This window comes from Vulpes vulpes, chromosome 1 (assembly GCF_048418805.1).
Source record: "Vulpes vulpes isolate BD-2025 chromosome 1, VulVul3, whole genome shotgun sequence".
Taxonomy (NCBI): Eukaryota; Metazoa; Chordata; class Mammalia; order Carnivora; family Canidae; genus Vulpes; species Vulpes vulpes.
The window spans coordinates 177,107,297-177,125,689 of record NC_132780.1 but is presented as its reverse complement, the minus strand read 5'-3'; the positions used below and the strand labels follow the sequence as shown (position 1 = coordinate 177,125,689).

The 18,393-nt window shown below is 40.9% G+C and overlaps 1 protein-coding gene across 1 annotated transcript in view; it reads left to right on the top strand.

Moving 5' to 3' along the window:
* The window catches only part of GABRR1 (gamma-aminobutyric acid type A receptor subunit rho1), a 37,915-nt gene extending 21,553 nt beyond the window's left edge, over positions 1-16,362 (top strand). Inside the window, exons 5-9 of the mRNA XM_025983845.2 lie at positions 5,080-5,162; positions 7,191-7,331; positions 9,767-9,919; positions 11,659-11,855; positions 12,695-16,362. Coding sequence (XP_025839630.1) covers positions 5,080-5,162; positions 7,191-7,331; positions 9,767-9,919; positions 11,659-11,855; positions 12,695-12,988 — 868 coding nt within the window. The 3' untranslated portion in view covers positions 12,989-16,362. The remainder of the gene's footprint in view (positions 1-5,079; positions 5,163-7,190; positions 7,332-9,766; positions 9,920-11,658; positions 11,856-12,694) is intronic.
* The last annotated feature ends 2,031 nt before the right edge of the window (positions 16,363-18,393 follow it).

Below are 18,393 nucleotides of genomic sequence, written 5' to 3'. Positions count from 1 at the left end.
GCAGCTGACAAGTCATCCTTAAGCTCAAAAACCATCAACAAAACAACACAACCCGATGGTACCACCAGGGACACAAAAGACTAGACCGTAATGCATGTGAACACTGGTGTGCTGGTAAATGTTTAACAACTGGTTGCCTGGGGTTAATGTATACACATATGTATGTGGACGTAAGTTTCTTATAAACGTGACTGATAAAAAGAATGTACATGATTTACAAGTGAAACAATATATATAATACTTTCTGTTATAAATCCCATACACTTATAACTTCAGTACTTATAACTTCAGTATAATTTCCCATTTCTTATAAAATTCCATTATTATTTCTCCTGGTTTTATTGAGATATAATTGACCTGTAACCTACTATTATTTTTTATGATTCTATTGCCAACAATAATCCAAAAAAAATCAGGCTATGAATAAATGTTTGTAAGCATTTTTGTGATTATGTGACTTACAAATGAGTGTAGATCTGATCAATGATTGTTGATATTTTTTGTTTCCTATATATTTTTTTAAGTAATCTTTACACCAAACGTGGAGTTCTAACTCACAGCCCCAAGATCAAGAGTCTCATGCTCTACCAAATGAACGAGCCAGACACCCCTATTTTTGTTTTCTTTAATAAGACAAAAATGAAACAACCAAGAACTATGCAGGAACTTCATTCATTCATCAAAGACATAGCAACTTCCTTGCTGAATTGGATAATACCTTTTAAATATTGGAAGACTATATCCTTAATTTTTTGTACTATTTATGTATAATGGCAAAAGATAAAGCACACTTTTAGGTTTTTTAAAAAATATTTTATTCATTTATTCATGAGAGACACAGAGAGAGAGGCAGAGACATAGGCAGAGGGAGAAGTAGGCTCCTTGCAGGGAGTCCGATGTGGGACTTGATCCTGAGACTTTGGGATCATGCCCTGAGCCAAAGGCAGACACTCAACTGCTGAGCCACCCAGACATCCCATGCTTTTAAGTTTAATCTGCTATCTTAATTCAAGACAATCTACAAAACAATAAATCAAGCCCTGATTTGGAGCATTTGCTGATTTCTGTAGTGTAAATATTCCTATCACAGCTGGCTTCAAACTACCAACCTGATGTCACTCAGTGCAGAGTTGGGAAGAAATGCATAGTAGCTCAGTGATAGGTAGTGTTTTCCACCAAGTAAACATTATAGATGTAACTTCAGGAGTATAGATAATAGTAAAATAATTAAGAAGTGTTGAGTTTTTAATATTTATTAGTTTGTTTCAAATATAAGTTACTTAAGTTTATACAGTCTGATTTTTAATAATGGCCATGTTTAGGGGCTCCATCAATAACACGTGTGACTCTTGATCTCAGGATTGTGGGTTCGAGTTCCACATTGGGTATAGAGATTGCTTAAAAATAAAATCTTAAAAAAAAAAATGGCTCTGTTTAACAACCAGCTTACAACTTCCTGAAAGTCTAGCAATCAGCTTTCCTGAGCCAAATGAAGTCTAATCTAGCATACCACTGGATGTGATCAGAGGCACTACATAAAAAATAAGAAAATGGAAAACCCTCCTGTGTGTTCAGAATCAGAGTCCTCAGTGAGCCTCCTTGTGGCTAAAAACAGATGCTTTGATTTTTCATTGCAAATAAAATCATAGGTTTGTTTGATTTAGGTGGGGGGAAAAAAAACCCAAAAGGCCTAAATGAACTGCCATTTTGTTGTTTTTTTTTTTAAAAAAAAGATTTTATTTATTTATTCATGAAAGACACACACACAGAGAGAGGCAGAGACACAGGCAGAGGGAGAAGCAGGCTCCATGCCAGGAGCCTGATGTGGGACCCGATCCCAGGTCTCCAGGATCATGCCCTGGGCCAAAGGCAGGCGCGAAACCACTGAGCCACCCAGGGATCCCCTTAACTGCCACTTTGAGCTTTACTTTGGGGCAAACATGGAATAGCTGCCCATCAACTGTGCCAGTAACAGGTTAACTCGTAGAATACAACCAATATACCATCCTTCCCCCTCATCTAGTCATTGATTCATTTGACAGATTTTTATTAAGAAGTTTTTGGGTGCCAGGGTGGCCCCTAGACAGGTGTGTGCAAATAAAAGCATGTGAGGTCCTATCTCCACTTCTGGGGATGTAGAGAAGAATAATATCAGTGTGATTACTGGCTAGTTAAGGAGACAGACATGGAACCAGATGATGAGAATGTAGACAGAGGCATGTGTGCTGTGCAGGGTGCAAGGGGGGGAGGGGCAGGGAGCGAGTGGCAGGTAACAGGACAATGAGGTTGAAATCTCCTGGGCCCTAGGATAAAAGAAAAAGTGAAATCCACAGATGAGATGCTCTGTCATACTAGGTAGATTTTATTAAGCAAATGTTAAAAAACTCATTCCATGGTTCTTGAATTCCCAGTCAACTTCAAAATATGAAAGAGTCGATGATTGTGGGCAGAGGAAAAGATGTATGAGATTATTTTTGGAAGAGAGTTATGGGCATGTTCAAGCCTTCCCTGGGATTTCCTCAAGAGCTTGGTACACATGTGCATACCAGTGGGGGACACTATGCAGTCAGAGGGCAAGAGAAGAGCCATCTAAACACCCTGGGGCCTTGTAGGGTCAGTCACTGTGGAGTCAGAGCTGGGGTGGGGAGTTGCTGCTGGATAAGGGAGCTCTGAAGCTGGAAGTGTCCAGCAGTGGGAATGAAGAACCCAAGAAAGTTATCAGCTTCAACCATGTAGAGCATGGTTGCCAGGGAGCTTCAACCAGAGAGCATGAAGTCACCTACCAAGGAACTGTCCTGCTCCCACCTCCCTCTCTCCTGTCACTTCCACCTGTACAGGAGCTGATCAGAGGTGGGCAGGAACTGATCACTCAAATGCCAATTTCATACCTTAGCTGGGAGGAGGAACAGAAGTCTTAATGGGAATGAAGTTTGAAGTATTGATTAATATCTTGGGTCAAATTCTTCTAACTTTTGAATTGAAATGTGCTTTGTTACTTACACGTAACTGGACTATTACATGAGACATAAGCAAAAAAAAAAAAAAAAATCATGGGACGAAATTCCATCCAAGACAAGGGAATAGCCTCCCAAAAAACCAATTAAAAAAAATTTTTTTTAGAGAGAGCGCATGTGTTTGAGCAGGGAGTGGGTGGGGGGCAGGGGGGAGGAATTCTGGGGCAGAGGGAGAGGAAGAGAGAGAATCTTAAGCAGGCTCCCTGCCCAGTGCAGAGGCCAATTAGGAATTTGATCTCACCACCCTGAGATTAAGACCCAAGACAAAATCAAGAGTCGGGCGCTTAACTGACTGAGCCACCCACGTGCTCCCCAATGAATCAGTTTAGAAACATAGAGTCTGTATTAAACCACAAACTGTGCTTGTTCAATGTGTGATGTGTGAGTTACAAGTGGAAAAACATCAAGTCGGGGTTCAAAGAACCAGTCTGATGTCTGTGATTCTAAAAATATCTGTTCCTAATACAAAAAGAAAAGATATTCAATCCTTTTGTTGATAGCGAAAACTTCCTGCATTTGACATTTCATTTGCTCTAAGTCTCCAAACTTAGCTTCTAGTTTCTCTCTTGCTGGGAATGCCATTAGGTATAGTTAAAGCTGGTGTCGTCCCGATAGAAAAGGAAGCCTTCCATTTGGGTGTCCAACTCAACTGCCATCCTGACTCCTTCCCACTCAATACACCCTGTTTATCAGGATTTCCATGGGGACATAAGGCTACTCAGCTGCCAGTAATAGGAACTCCTTTTCAGGGATGCCTGAGTGGCTCAGTCTGCCTTCAGCTTAGGTCATGATCCCAGGGTCCTGGAATGGAGTCCCATATCAGGTTCCTTGCTCAGCAGAGAGTTCTCTTCTTCCTCTATCCCTCTCCCCTGCTTATGATCATTCTCTCTCTCTCTATCTCTCAAATAAATAAAACCTTAAAAAAGAAAGAAAGAAAGAAAGAAGGAAAGAAAGAAGAAAGAAAGAAAGAAAGAAAGAAAGAAGAAAGAAAGAAAGAAAGAAAGAAAGAAAGAAAGAAAGAAAGAAAGAAAGAAAATCTCTTTCAGAATACAATTCCATACTCACATGGAAGGGGGAAAATAAGGCCAATATTTGGATAATTCAGTTTCAAGAGGGCTCTCTTCCTTGAAATTTCCATTTAAATTAAAAGTGATTTTTGTCTTTTTGGCTATGAATTATTCAGATAACTTCTACAACATATATATATGTTTTGATATATATATATATATATATATATATATATATATATATATATATATATATATATAGCAAAGATTTGGTCAAAGAAAAAATAGTTTGTTCAGTATCAGCCAATAACTGTTAATCATGTCCTGCCAAGAGATTCCCCACAGGATGGGAGATTTTCATGTACAACTAATGATCTGTGTTGTGTTTGTTTACTCTTTGATGCAGAAGCCCATTTTCCTGTGTAAACTCTGAAACAAAACCATCAGATGCCAGCAAGTGCTTGCATGTTGGTACAAAAAAGTCTTTCAGTGTTTTTTCATTACTATGATCTCCATGGAATTAGCCACTAAAAATACCTATGCCTGCTAGGAGCTATTGTTATCGATATAAAAATAATAACATTATAAAAAAAGTACCAAATTCGACCACTGGCATAAGTGCTTCATTAATATTATTTCTGATATGTTGTATTCAAATATTTAATATCAATAAAATCAATAAAAGAACAGAAAAATTGAATTTATATAAAACCAGAAAACAATATATACTCTTATGGTTTCTTTTAACAACATCATATGAGTTTTTACTTCACATTTTTATATAGGTTGAGACCATTGCTTCAATAATATGCTTGAACGTGATAGAAGTTGGTAGAGATCCTCCGCCTCACACAGCCTCTAGAATAAAACATAAAACCCAGAGCACTCAGATGACTTTATCATACATAAAGCTACTTGTCTAAATCTTGACACCTTGCTTATTATGAATTATAAGGAGGCAGTTATATTGGAAGGAAACAGAGCCCTTTTCTGTTTACCATTTTGCACTTGTATTTTGCAACTTCTGAAAATTTGGATGTTTGTCTTTTTGTTTCTAGGGTTACAGTGACTGCAATGTGCAACATGGACTTCAGCCGATTTCCCCTGGACACACAAACATGCTCACTTGAAATTGAAAGCTGTGAGTAGACTGTCTGGGACATCAGCACACAGATCACACAAAGACTCTAACTCTCCGTAGCAGGAACAGCATGTGCTCCTCATTCATGCTGTGCTTTTCAAGTGATTTTTTTTTTTTAATTAAAAAGCTAAGTCCAGGGTAATTATGAAAATCAGCAACAGGTTTGAAACTAAAACCTTCTGTTCCCTTAAGTGACCCTTTAAATGCGCCAGAGCAATGGTTCTAAGCTCGGTTCTGGGGAACTGGGGCAATTGCTAGGGAGCGAGGTAGAGGGCTCAGCAAATGTGGGTCTCCTTGTGCAGCTACCTCTACACACCGTCCAATGTATGAGCTCATTTTTTATCTGTTTTATTGTTCTTCTGAATAAGATTTCTGTTAAAGAAAAGACTTCTTGGCAAAAACAGGTTTGCCAAGGTAATCACATGTGGTGCTAGAGGTCCTTAGGCACAACTGAGGGGCATTAGGATACTTGCACACATGGCTGGTGACCAAGCCCTAGTGAGGCATCCCTTTGGCACAGGGGACCTTTATAAGCCTGCCTGTACTTGTGACAGTGAGCCAGGTGTCCCCTGGCTCAGTCATCTAGGACCAAGGAGGGCAGGGATGTTGAGGTAGAGGGTCAAGAGGACAGCTCCATAGGGCACTGAATGTGGGAAAAGGGAGTAATAAATCCCGGGACCAAGGGGGTGACTGCCCAATGCATAGGGGCTTCGGCCTGCCATCATTTCATCCTCCCCAGATTCAGTGAGCAGGTTACTGTAATGTTCATCATACGAGGGATGTAATTTGCCTGAGGACATAGCATTAAGAACTTAACTCATTGTCTCCAGAACCTTGTCTTCCCCACTAGACCCAGGAAGCTCCATTGGGAATGTAGCTTCTTCCAGTTGTATCCTTCAGGGTGCCACAGGGAAGCAGAATATTGGAGACACATAGTAAGAGATACTGAGTGCAAGGAATTGGCTTTCGCAAGTGAGCATGGGGGGTTGGTAAGGCAAGTCTGACATCTGCAGGGCAGGCTGTTGGGAAGGGCAGGCTGGGAACCCTGGGTGGGCCCTGATCTTGCCCTCCACAGGCAGATTTTATTCTTCTTGGGCAAACCTCAGATCAGCTTCTTAAGGCTTTTCAATGGATTGGATCAGGCCTATGCGGATTATCCTGGATCATCTCCTTTACTTAAAGTGAACTGGTTTTAGGTGTCACATCTACAAAGCATCTTCAGAGGAACACCTGGATTAGTGTTTGATTGAATAACAGCCTAGCCAAGTGGATACATGAAACCAACCAACACACAGGTAAAGGGTAAGAGACAGAATAAAATAGAGGAATGAAATAGGGCATCGGGGAGCTCCAGAAAGAACTGCTACATACATGAGCAGACTGGACCTCAGCTCTGTCCAGGCTGCAGGTAGGTTTGTTCAATTGGAATAATGTGTGTGGTCACCTAAGGTGGGCGAAGGTCAGGAAGTGATCCTTAACGGGGCCCTGGGTAGAAGCACCTGGAGGCCTGCAGAGAAGGGGCTTGTGTTCTGCTGCCAGCACTTTCCGTGTCCTTTTTCCCAGAATGCAGCTCTTCTTGCCTTGAGAGTATTTAAAGATATTAGCCACTAATGGATGCAGTACCACACCTTGGAAACAGAAAAGAAGGCGAAATCAGCCTAGGTTTTTAAGACTGAACCGTATATGCAATTTTGCCATGATTTCACCATTTCTGATCTGCAAGTATAGCAATTTCATTTGTTTTAACCTAATAAGTGGCAGGCTGGATTGTAGGGTGAAGGTGTTTGCAGGAAGTATGAGCATTTAGGCTCGAGAGTGTTGTTCTCATGACTTCTGGAAGACTGGGGAGAACTCATTTTTCTTTTTGTATTTTGTTTTGCTTTGTTTCGACTGTGATTTGGTTATTCAGACTCTCTTACTGTAATCCCAGTTTGTGTGTGAGATCTGGAGCTGCTTCCACGGAGCCCCACAGATAGGCCTGTCTTCCTACCACTGCAGGCCTGTGCCTGATGTCTTCTGTCTTTTCAGATGCTTATACAGAGGATGACCTCATGCTGTACTGGAAAAAAGGCAACGACTCCTTAAAGACAGATGAACGGATCTCACTCTCCCAGTTCCTCATTCAAGAATTCCACACCACCACGAAACTGGCCTTCTACAGCAGCACAGGTGCGTGTGCACGGTTGGGGCTGAGAGCTAGGGTGGGTCCTAGTCTGGCTGCAGTGGGTCATCCTCTATTTTAGGAAAGGTGTGAGTTGGCTGTCAGATGAGCAGAGGTTGTGCCACCTAGATGTGAAGCCAAAGGTGGAATTCCTAAATCAGGTCTAGGGGATGGCAAGAACCAGGGAGAGGTGATTTTTGGATGCCACCAAAGCATCCGAAGTGATAACCTAAAAAATATTAGTAAGGACACAAACATAAGCCATGTGAGGAGTTTTGTTTGAGCCAATCACTTTGCCGGTTTAGCAGCTGGCATCTCCCCTCCCCCCATAGGATTCCCAGAACCTCCTCCTCTGTAGGCAAGAAACAGTAGGATTTTAGGTCTGTTGATTTCTGTTTTCTTTGCTCCACTCAGCTAATCCTCTCTCTCTCTTTTTCCCTTTTTTTCTTGAACTAATTCTCTTTTAAGTATACTGCTTACACAGGCCCCCTTTATGACCTTGTGAGGCTCCACACTCAGGTCTGAACGAGCTTGCCATCTCTCCTTGCCTGGGGGCATGCTCTGTGGTCTTCCTCCTGGCAGCTGAGGTGAACAGCTCCCTCCAACACTTACCTCTGTCTTGACTAATCACCTTTTAGGATGGTATTATTCAAATCTTTATGTAGTTTATTTCTTTTCTTTCTTTTCTCCCTTCCTTTCTTCTTTCTTTTCTCTCTTTCTTTTCTCTCTTTCTTTCTTTCTCTTTCTCTTTTTCTTTTCTCTTTTCTTTTCTTTTCTTTTCTTTCTTTTCTTTTCTTTTCTTTCTTTCTCTTTTTTTAAGTACACTCCATGCCCAGTGTGGAGCCCAATGCAGAGCTTGAACTCATGACCCTGAGATCAAGACCTGAGCTGAGATCAAGAGTTAGATGCTTAGTCAACTGAGCCACTGAGGCGCTCTTCTTTATGTAGTATCTATTGCCAAAACATTACATGACTGCGCAGTAAATGTAACCTTTTAAGTCGTCTAATCTGTAATACAAGGCACTGTTGTATTCCCAACATATCGTGGCAATCCAGCATATCTTATCTTCTGTATATATCACGCAGGTCTTGGTTTTTCATGGGACTCCCGCTTCATCCTTAGCATTCTGACTCTTCCTCTTTTCTTAGTCTGTTCAGGCTGCTATCATAAAATACCATAGACAGGGTGGCTTCTAAACAACAGAAATTTCCTTCTCACAGTTCTGGAGGCTGGGAAGTCCAAGATCAAGATGCTGGCAGAGTCAGTGTCCGATGAGAGCCTGTTTCCTAGTTCATAGACAGCCACCTTCTCGCTGTGTCTTCACATGGGGGAAGGCGCAAGGGAGCAATCTAAAGTCTCTTTTACAGGGACGCTAATCCCACTCATGATGTAATCACTCCCAAAGGCCCCACCTCCAAATACCATCATGTAGAGGATTAGGTTTCAACAAAAATTGGGGGGGAGGGACAATCAGTTTACAGCACCTCCACAATCTCTTCCTGAGACTGTTTTACAGTGATAACCATTGCATTATCATTGTTCAGGATGCCAGGTTTTCAAGTTAATGTTGCCAAGTTTCTGTTTCATCTTCAATCTCATCATCTCAGGTTTATCTTGCTTTTTTCTTTTCCTTCCATCTTTCCCCTGTTCCTTTGAATGCCTCCATGCATGTTTTTTCCTTGTAGAGAGAACACAAGGGTGGAGCTGAACCATAGCGAACCTGTGTTTATTGCTCCTGAATGCAATGTTAGGGTTAGCTTGGTATTTTAACTTTAAAACTTTTTCCTCCATAGAGAATCCCAAAGGGGCTTGTTTAAATAAATGTTTCTCAGACTTTATCAGACATATCAGTCACGTGGGGAGTATTGTTAAAAGGAGATTCTGATGCGATAGATCAGGGGTGGGGCTGAGAGTCTGCATTTCCAACAAGCAACCAGGTGACGATGACACTACTGGGCTCTGTCCCAAAGGATGAGTTAACAAGAGTCTTATTTATTTATTTTTAGGTTTGTTTGTTTACTTAAGACAGAGGCAGAGACATAGGCAGAGGGAGAAGCAGGCTCCCTGTGGTGAGCCTGATGCAGGACTCGATCCCAGTGACCTCAGCAAAAGGCAGATGCCCAACCACTGAGCAACCCAGGCATCCCTGAGTTAACAAGAGTCTTTTGTTTTGTTTTGTTTTTAACAAGAATCTTAAATCACCTTCTCAAGAAGCTTCCTTTACGTAAAGACAGGGCCAAAAATTTCTTGAGACGGACTAACCCATGTGGTGTAGGTTATCATATAATCACTCCATTCCACGGTTTTTCTTTCACTTTGTAAAGATGTGGCAGTTTCCAGTGAAGTCTGTAAGGCGTTCATGATTCCCTGAATGAAATGTGTTGGGTGAAGGAGCTGAATAGCTATGGTGCGTGCTATCTTTACCTCCTTGTGTCCCCCCAGGCTGGTACAACCGTCTATACATTAACTTCACTTTGCGTCGCCACATCTTCTTTTTCTTGCTCCAAACTTACTTTCCTGCCACCCTGATGGTCATGTTGTCCTGGGTGTCCTTCTGGATTGACCGCAGAGCTGTACCTGCCAGAGTCCCTTTAGGTAAGGAATATCTCAAATGTGTATTTCAGGTATCTGAAAATACAAATAATTTCTTCCAGATAAAACCATTCATTTCAAATTTGATTCTAAACCCCTGTTGGCATTATAACTTGGAAAAACCAGGTATTGATTTACAGGTAAAATGCCATTATTAAGAACCTATGTGGCAAAACTGTTTCCAGGGCCCTACAAGTGCCCACCTTAGTCTTGTTAGAACCGTGTTCTGGGGTCCACAGTCTAGGTGTGTGGGTGCTTTTTCTGGCCACCTGCATAAGGAAACTACATTTTCTAGCAGGGTTTCTCAAAAGATCGCCCAAGGGATCTTTGCAATGGAATCTCTGGAGCAAAAAGAATCCTGTGATTCATCTACATGTATAGAACCATAATCCCTGAGAAAGGGCTGGAACCTACATTTTGAATAAGGTCTCCTGATAATTCTTATACATACTCAAGTCTGAAAAATCCCTACTCTGTAAGAACTCCATGGATAGCTAAATTTGCCATCAACTCTCTCCCCCACTTCAAATATCGCACCACCCAGTCACACACATCACCATTGTTCAGATGGTTCAGAGGCTTCAAGGGAGCAGGTGACCTCCACCCAGGTTTTAGTGACACTGAATCGAGCTGGCCCTTAAGGTGACTCCAGTCCCCTGTGACTTAGTGTTTGCCAAGAAATATTCTGAGCTTAATTTGAAATCCCAGGCAAATACCACTAACAAATGACTTGTCCTTTAACAGTTATTCTATAGCTTGAACAGTTACTATGCTAAATAAACAAATATTCCAGTTTCAAAAATCTAACCCCCCCCCAAATGAGGTTAACATCATTCTTTGTAAAATTGATCTCTGAGTCCTCAAGTCAATGTTGTTGAGAGGGCAATGGGCAGCGAGGTCCAGCACAGTTGATAGTATAGGCCCAGGACTGTGAGGTTCTACACCAGCAACAAGGACACAAGTACTGGAATATACCTTGCACACTTTTCCCCCTTTTTGGAGAAGTAGTTACAAGATACACTTATCTACCTCCTTGTATATATCATCTCTGTTTTATTATTTACTTATTATTTTTTAAGATTTTATTTTTATTTTTATTTTTTAAAATATTTTATTTATTTATTCATGAGAGACAGAGAGAGAGAGAGAGGCAGAGACATAGGCAGAGGGAGAAGCAGGCTCCATGCAGGGAGCCTATTGTGGGACTTGATCCAGGGACTCCAGGATCACGCCCTGGGCTGAAGGTGGCGCTAAACCGCTGAGCCACCCGGGCTGTCCAAGATTTTATTTTTTTAAGTAATCTCTACATCCAATGTGGGGCCAGAACTCACAACCCCAAGATCAAGAGTGCGTGTTCCATTGACTGAGCCAGCCTGGAGCCCCTATACAATCTCTGTTTTAACCAATTGAATAGAAATAAATGTCTTGCTGTCAAACAGTCTAGGGTGGGCTCCCTACAGAAGGACAAAGTGATACAGGTGTCCTAATGAATATGCGAGTATGTGGAGGAGGAAGGGTGAGCATGAGGGGTGGAGGAACAGGAGAAAGTTCATAAAAGCTAGGTCTTAAAAAAATAAATAAATAAAAGGTCTTGAAAGATGAGTAGGTGTTTGCTAGACAGAGGGGCAGGGATGGAGATATTCTAGGCCAGAGGACCAGAAGGGACAAAGAACAGAGACACAAAGCCACCCAGGGTGTTTGGTGAAAGACAAACTTGGGCTTATTTCTCACTCTGTTTGCAGGTATCACCACGGTGCTGACCATGTCCACCATCATCACAGGCGTGAACGCCTCCATGCCCCGCGTCTCCTACATCAAGGCGGTGGACATCTACCTGTGGGTCAGCTTCGTGTTCGTGTTCCTCTCCGTGCTGGAGTACGCGGCCGTCAACTACCTGACCACTGTGCAGGAGCGCAAGGAGCGGAAGCTGCGGGACAAGGTGACCTTACCATGAGTAAAGTGTCTGCTCAGGGGTAGAGCCTGGTCCAGCTCTAGACCACGGGCAGGTCAGACCTACTCTATAAGTTGGGCTGGTGACACCCTCTCCTCCACCTCCTTCACCAGTTGGTATGAAGAGCAAACCAAATAGTATGTTAAAACAGTGTGAAATTTACACTGGACTATATCACTCATTCATTCAAATATTTATGTAGCACCTACCATATACTGGCAGCTAAGCCAAGTTAACTAAAACAGAGTCTCTGTATTTGTGGTGGTGTTGATTGTTCAGTGCTAAAAATAGATGACAATTCAGCATGCTGGAACAACTATTTGTGGACACAGAGGTGTAATGACAAAAACTTCCAGGGTGGCCCATCTTTCATTCTAGGAATTCTCCTTTCATATGTGAAAGGAAAACTCCAGAAAACTAATACTAAATAGGAGTAAGCTGTCTCCACAATGCTACACCTTTCAAACCCCACCCCATCACACCACACAGATGCACACATACACACACACACACACACACACACGTAATATTATCTGAAAACATTTTTATCAGGGCTCATATCAGTTTATGATCTCATGGAGAACAGACAATTCTTTGATCATGAACATTCAAGTTAGTCTCTGATACAAAAGTTGCTTTGGAGGTTTGGAACAAAAATGGGCACCTGCTTTTTTAGAACGTCTATGGCGCCAACACCATTGTTTTCCCATACCCTGTCCCTAACTGGGACTAAAAGAAACTAGAAAAGGCAACCTGGGCCACCATGCAGTTTCTTCTGAGAGATGAAGCTGAGCTCGCATCCCAGTGTGTGTTTGCTGTGTTTGCAGCTTCCATGTACCTGTGGAATGCCCCAGCCACGCGGGGTCATGTTGGATGGCAGCTACAGCGATGGGGAGGTAAATGACCTGGGCAACTACACCCCAGAGAATGGAGAGAAGCCGGACAAGATGATGGTACAGCTGACCTTGGCCTCGGAAAGGAGCTCTCCCCAGAGGAAAAGTCAGAGGAGCAGCTACGTGAGCATGAGGATTGACACCCATGCTATTGATAAATACTCCAGGATAATTTTTCCAGCAGCATATATTTTATTCAATTTGATATACTGGTCTATTTTCTCATAAATGCCTGTAACTCTATACATTTCTCATTCTTCTGTCTGTACCACAGATGTACCTGTATGATGAAAGTAATTTAAGGTAATGATGAAATTAAAGTTCCCACTACCCACCTTTCTCCGTCTTTCCAAGACATTGACAAGACACTTGTGGTTTAATTTGTACTTACTAACCACCTCTTATATCCACAGCATTCTACTCGGTGCTGCAGGAATAGGACATCCGTAGCAACTGGTGATAGTTGTTAACCAGGATGCCTTGGAAAAGCACGCTGCCAGTGTTGTGGACACATTGTAGTTCAACCTCTTTTAGAGCCTAGGTGCTTATTCACAGGAATGACCCCCTATGTCCTTGTATTCTCTGGACTTGGTGGAATTGGGAAGCACCTAGAGTTCACTTGCATGGCACATACATGCACCTAAATCCCCACTTTGACCAAAATTTATGCTTCACTTCATAGTCTATTCCCTATTTTTCAATGTGTCTCCTCATGTTTATTTTAATACAAGGCAATAATAATACTCCTATTTTTATTCGTCTTATGGCTCATAAGGTTTCACCTCTTTCAGAAGCAAAGCTCTTTAGATTGGTGCAATGGCTTCTGACTTGGGGGGAATTTCCCTGGTAGGGAAACTGAGAGGGTCTATGCACACAGTCAGTTCTGTCATAGAGATAACTAGCCTAGAAAACCTGTGTTTCAGTGCTTCCTGTTTCATAATCACTGCTTCATGGAGTTCCACCTTGGAGCATGTCCTAGTTCAAAGTGAAATCCTTTCTCAGTAGTGTGATATTTTTACTGAGGAACTTGGGAATAGACTGTTTTCTGCATAAACATTTTAAGAAAATTCATAATTGGGGGCAAACTGTAACCCACTGGGATGAAAATGCTCACGTGGTTTCTGAAGAAAAAAAGAACAGAAAGAAAAAGAAATGGGAAGACATCACTGAAGATCTCCAATTACGCTTAGTGAATGCCAGCATTTTCTGTGAACCAGAAAACAATGGCCACCTCCTGCCAGGACAACGGAGAAGTGAGAGGGTCCTAATTTGATGTATTATTTAAAAATAGAGAAGTTATTAATACTATATATCTACAGGAACAACCCCCACCAAACTCATCCAAACAGCATTGGTTTGAAACTCACTTTAATAAAGTGAATTCTATACACAATGATGTCATTTTCTTTCCAAAGTTAATTGGACTGAGCACCCATACTAAATAATATCATATTTCTTCATATGAGAACTACATTCTCATATGAAAATAAAACCATATTTGCACAAATCCTAATTACAAGGTAGTCTCCCATTTCCCTCAATAAAGGCTCATGAAAACAAAAAGTTTTTTGGCAAACTCAAGAAGATACTTAGAGGGATATAGAAGAAATTGTTAAACATTAGTTTTTAATATTAAAATTTTTTTAAAACATTACTTTTTTCATGCTTATTTTATGAAGGAATTTCAATCAAACTCTTTGCCAATATCCTTGCCATTCATTTCTTCCTCATGACTTGGGCCACTTCAGAGTCACCTGGCAAGGTTTCCAGGGCACATCATCTGAATTTCCAACTGCCTTGTTTGGGAAACTCACATGGGATGCTGTATTAGTCTAGTCTGCTCAGGCCGCCACAGTAGGTGGCTTAAACAACAAAAATTTATCTTATTTTAGTTCTGGAGGCTGGAAGGCCAAGATCAAGGTGTTGGCAAGTTTGGTTTCTCCTGAGGTCTCCCTCCTTGGTTTGCAGAAGTCCACCTTCTTGCTGTGTCTCCTAGCGCCACCTTCTTCTCTGAACCCACACAACCCTGGTGTCTCTTCCTTTTCTATAAGGACACTAGTCATATTGGATTAGAGCTCCACCCTTATGATCTCATTTAACCTCAATCACCTCTTGAAAAGCTCTATCTCCAAATAAATCACAATGGGAATTAAGACTTCAACATATAAACTGGGGGGCAGGAAGGGGGCACAATTCCGTCCAGAACAGATGTCCACGGGAATTATTCATTAGCATAATAGTACATCCTATAGATGTTTGCTATTGATCTTTATAATGTAATCACATACGGTATTACTTTTTAAAGTTTACACTGATAGCCACACTGGTAGTTAGGAAGAAAAAGTGATTAAATTCATGTTCAATTTCTTTGCCACCTTAAAGCAATTCTCTCAGGTGACCTCTTTAAGCATTTCAAACTAGCATTGATGGAGGTGATTTCCATGCTAATGTTTTCTCAAGGCTGTACCTCGCTGTCAAAGCTGTGCTTGAGACAGAACTCTAATACGACTTTGTAAAGACCCAAATATAAAGCAACTCCCTTTTTTGATGGATAATTTTGGAGAGAACCTCTTCATGCATGTGGGTGTCTATAGTACTTAATAAACTTTTGCTGGCATGACTAGAGAATAGGAAGATTTGGTTAACAATATTGCCTGGTTAAGAGGCAGGTATCATCATATGCCCATATCGAATAATTTTTAAAGAGTCAAAATACTGTTGATTTGAACTATATCAAACATAATTTATTCTCTGGTAGTTCAGGATTTTAAAGTTTCTTATCATTTTTATGTTATAATGTGGACATCATAAAACTGTGCAGAGTGTTAACCAGGAAGGAACTGGGGTTAGACCAGCTTCTCCATAATGGCAATATTCTCTTTCTGTGTTATATATTCCTAAGCAATATTTATTAGTTTTTTTCATAATTCACATTTTATAGAGAAGAGTAGGATGCTAGATTTTAGAATAAAATAATGGCTTGTTAGTAACAGTGAAACCTCACATTTGTAAAACCCAGTGTTATAAACAAGTATTTTTTTCAAAAGTACCACTGGGTGCGGAGCCCACCATGGGGCTTGAACTCAATCCTGAGATCAAGACCTTAGCTGAAATCAAAGTTGGATGCTTAACCAACTGAGCCACCCAGGTGCCCCACAAACAAGTACTTTTGATGTAGCACATTGGGTCTGGCAAATGGTCAAGAAAGAATTCTTGAGATGTCTTCGGTGCAAAAAAAAAAAAAAAAAAAAAAAAGTTTTTTTTTTTTTTAATTTTTGTTTTTAGAGTGCAAAAAAGGTAGTTTTATTAAATCATGGGGACAGGACCTGTGGCCAGAAAGAGCTGTGGTGGGGTTGTGAGAGGTGACTGATGATCTATTTTCGGATTGCGAAGGGGTTAGAGATAGTGTCTCTAAAGAATTTGGAAGCGGGCAGCCCCGGTGGCGCAGCGGTTTAGCGCCGCCTGCAGCCCAGGGCGTGATCCTGGAGACCCTGGATGGAGTCCCACGTCAGGCTCTCTGCATGGTGCCTGCTTCTCTCTGTGTGTGTGTGTGTGTGTCTATGAATAAAAAAAAAAAAAAAAAATTTGGAAGCAAGGTTTCCAAGACCTTGAAGGGCCAACTGTTAGGATTCGGTTGTTTACTACTGTCTAGTAAAGCCTTAGTCATGAGACCCTCCAGATGTGCATCAGTGGGCCATCTGTTTCAAGGATGATTGCTAACATATATTTTAGGGGCAGGGTGGGGGGGGAGGGGAAGTACAGATAAAGGAAGTTTCCAAAGCGTTTTTCATATGTCAAAGAAGATTTACAGGATCCTAGAGGTCTGGCTAATGTCAAGCAAAAGTTGCCTTTTGCTTCCAGCAGAGTATTAACACTGAAGCAGTTGAGCTCCTTGAAGAAGGCTACCTTGCCTGTCCCAAGTACTTGTCAATGGGCTGTAAGTTGTAAGGAAGTTTAATTTTTTTCTACATTTCTTTTGCCTTTGTTCTCCACATCACTTTTCCTTTTTTTTTTTTTTTTTTTTAAGATTTTATTTATTCATGAGAGACACAGAGAGAGAGGTAGAGACATAGGCAGAGGGAGAAGCAGGCTCCCTGCCGGGAGCCCAAGAGTGGGACTCAATCCCAGGACTGCAAGGCAGAGGCTCAACCACTGAGCCACCCAGGTGTCCCTCCACATCACTTTCACGTAGTGTATTTGTATTAAAGATTCCCAAGCTTCAAACTCAGAAACCTTTCGTTTTGTGATAACTCACTAAAGAACTCATACAAAGAGACAGACTAAGAAGTCAGGGAAGGAAAAGAAAAAATGAACTCTTGATGAAAACAATATATCTGATTAGCAGGGGGCAAAAAACCCAACAATTTTCAGGCCAAATGAAAGTTGAATACAACCCTGACTGCAAGATAAAATTCAATCTCTTTTTGGTTTCTACAGGGTTTGACAGTTTGATTTGTCAGATAAATTTGATAGTAACTTTGGCATTGAGTAGATTGAACCCTCCTATACCTATCTGATCCTCCAGTATATAAAAGCTCAATTTTTTATAGGTCTCATTTATTCTGACAACTGGAGACAGGGAAACACGATGTATAAAGAAATGCAAAAAGTAAATACTCCCCAAATCCTCACCATTTCCCTGGCTTAAAAATGTAATTGACATTTCAAAGAGTAGTATTAACACTGGGGAAAACCCACTGGAGCAAGAAGACAGGTTCTGGCACCAAATATTAAATATAATCTTAATTTTAATCTAATTACATCTAGATGAATGAAATTCTAAAACATTGTCCCCCAAAATGATATATTCCAAGGAAATGGAAATTTTTGTAGGCTGAGAGGTCAATGGAATTATTTGAATGAAGAGACACGGAAGTTGCTTTAGGAAATTTCACTGGCCACAATAGCAAGATTTCTTGTGTGCAAAGGCCAAGTTTTAAATTGCATTCAGGCACGTTTTAATAGGACTGCACTTGTAATTTTCCAGTAAGTTTCTTCCTTTTAGATCTTCTTTCAGAAAGCAATCAATGTTAGTATGGCCAGTTTAATGATATGCTTAGAAAAATAGTTCAAGCACGATTAGAGAACAAAAAAATGATCTCTGAAAGTCAATCTTCTCCGAAAAGTGGCACATTTTCTCATGTTATACATCTGCACACAACTATTCTTATATGAAAATCAATTTTAATGTTCTGGCTTCCCCCCGAAATACCATGACTACAACTTAATATGAACCTGGCTGCATAGTTACTGGCTTTGCCATTTCAAATAGTTAACAATCTTTGCAAAATTGTCTTTAGTTATGAAATATGGCATAATTGTGCTCAAATATGTCTGGTGGATTTACCTAAAAACTAAAGATTTAAGGTTCGGCTTTACAACTCCTTTCGCATTTTGTAATACTGTTCCATCACACAGTTTAAATATCATGGCATTCCTCAAGTTGGATTTCCATATCGGGGTATTCACTGTAACTATTTTTAATTGGGATAAAAATACAATATGTTCTTGCAACTCAGATATCCCCAGAGCAGTGTTGACATTATCTAAAATGTGCTAAGAAAGCAGAATCTCAGTACTTGCCTTCCACCTTCTCAATTAGAACCATATTTTAACAAGATCTCTTAGGTGAT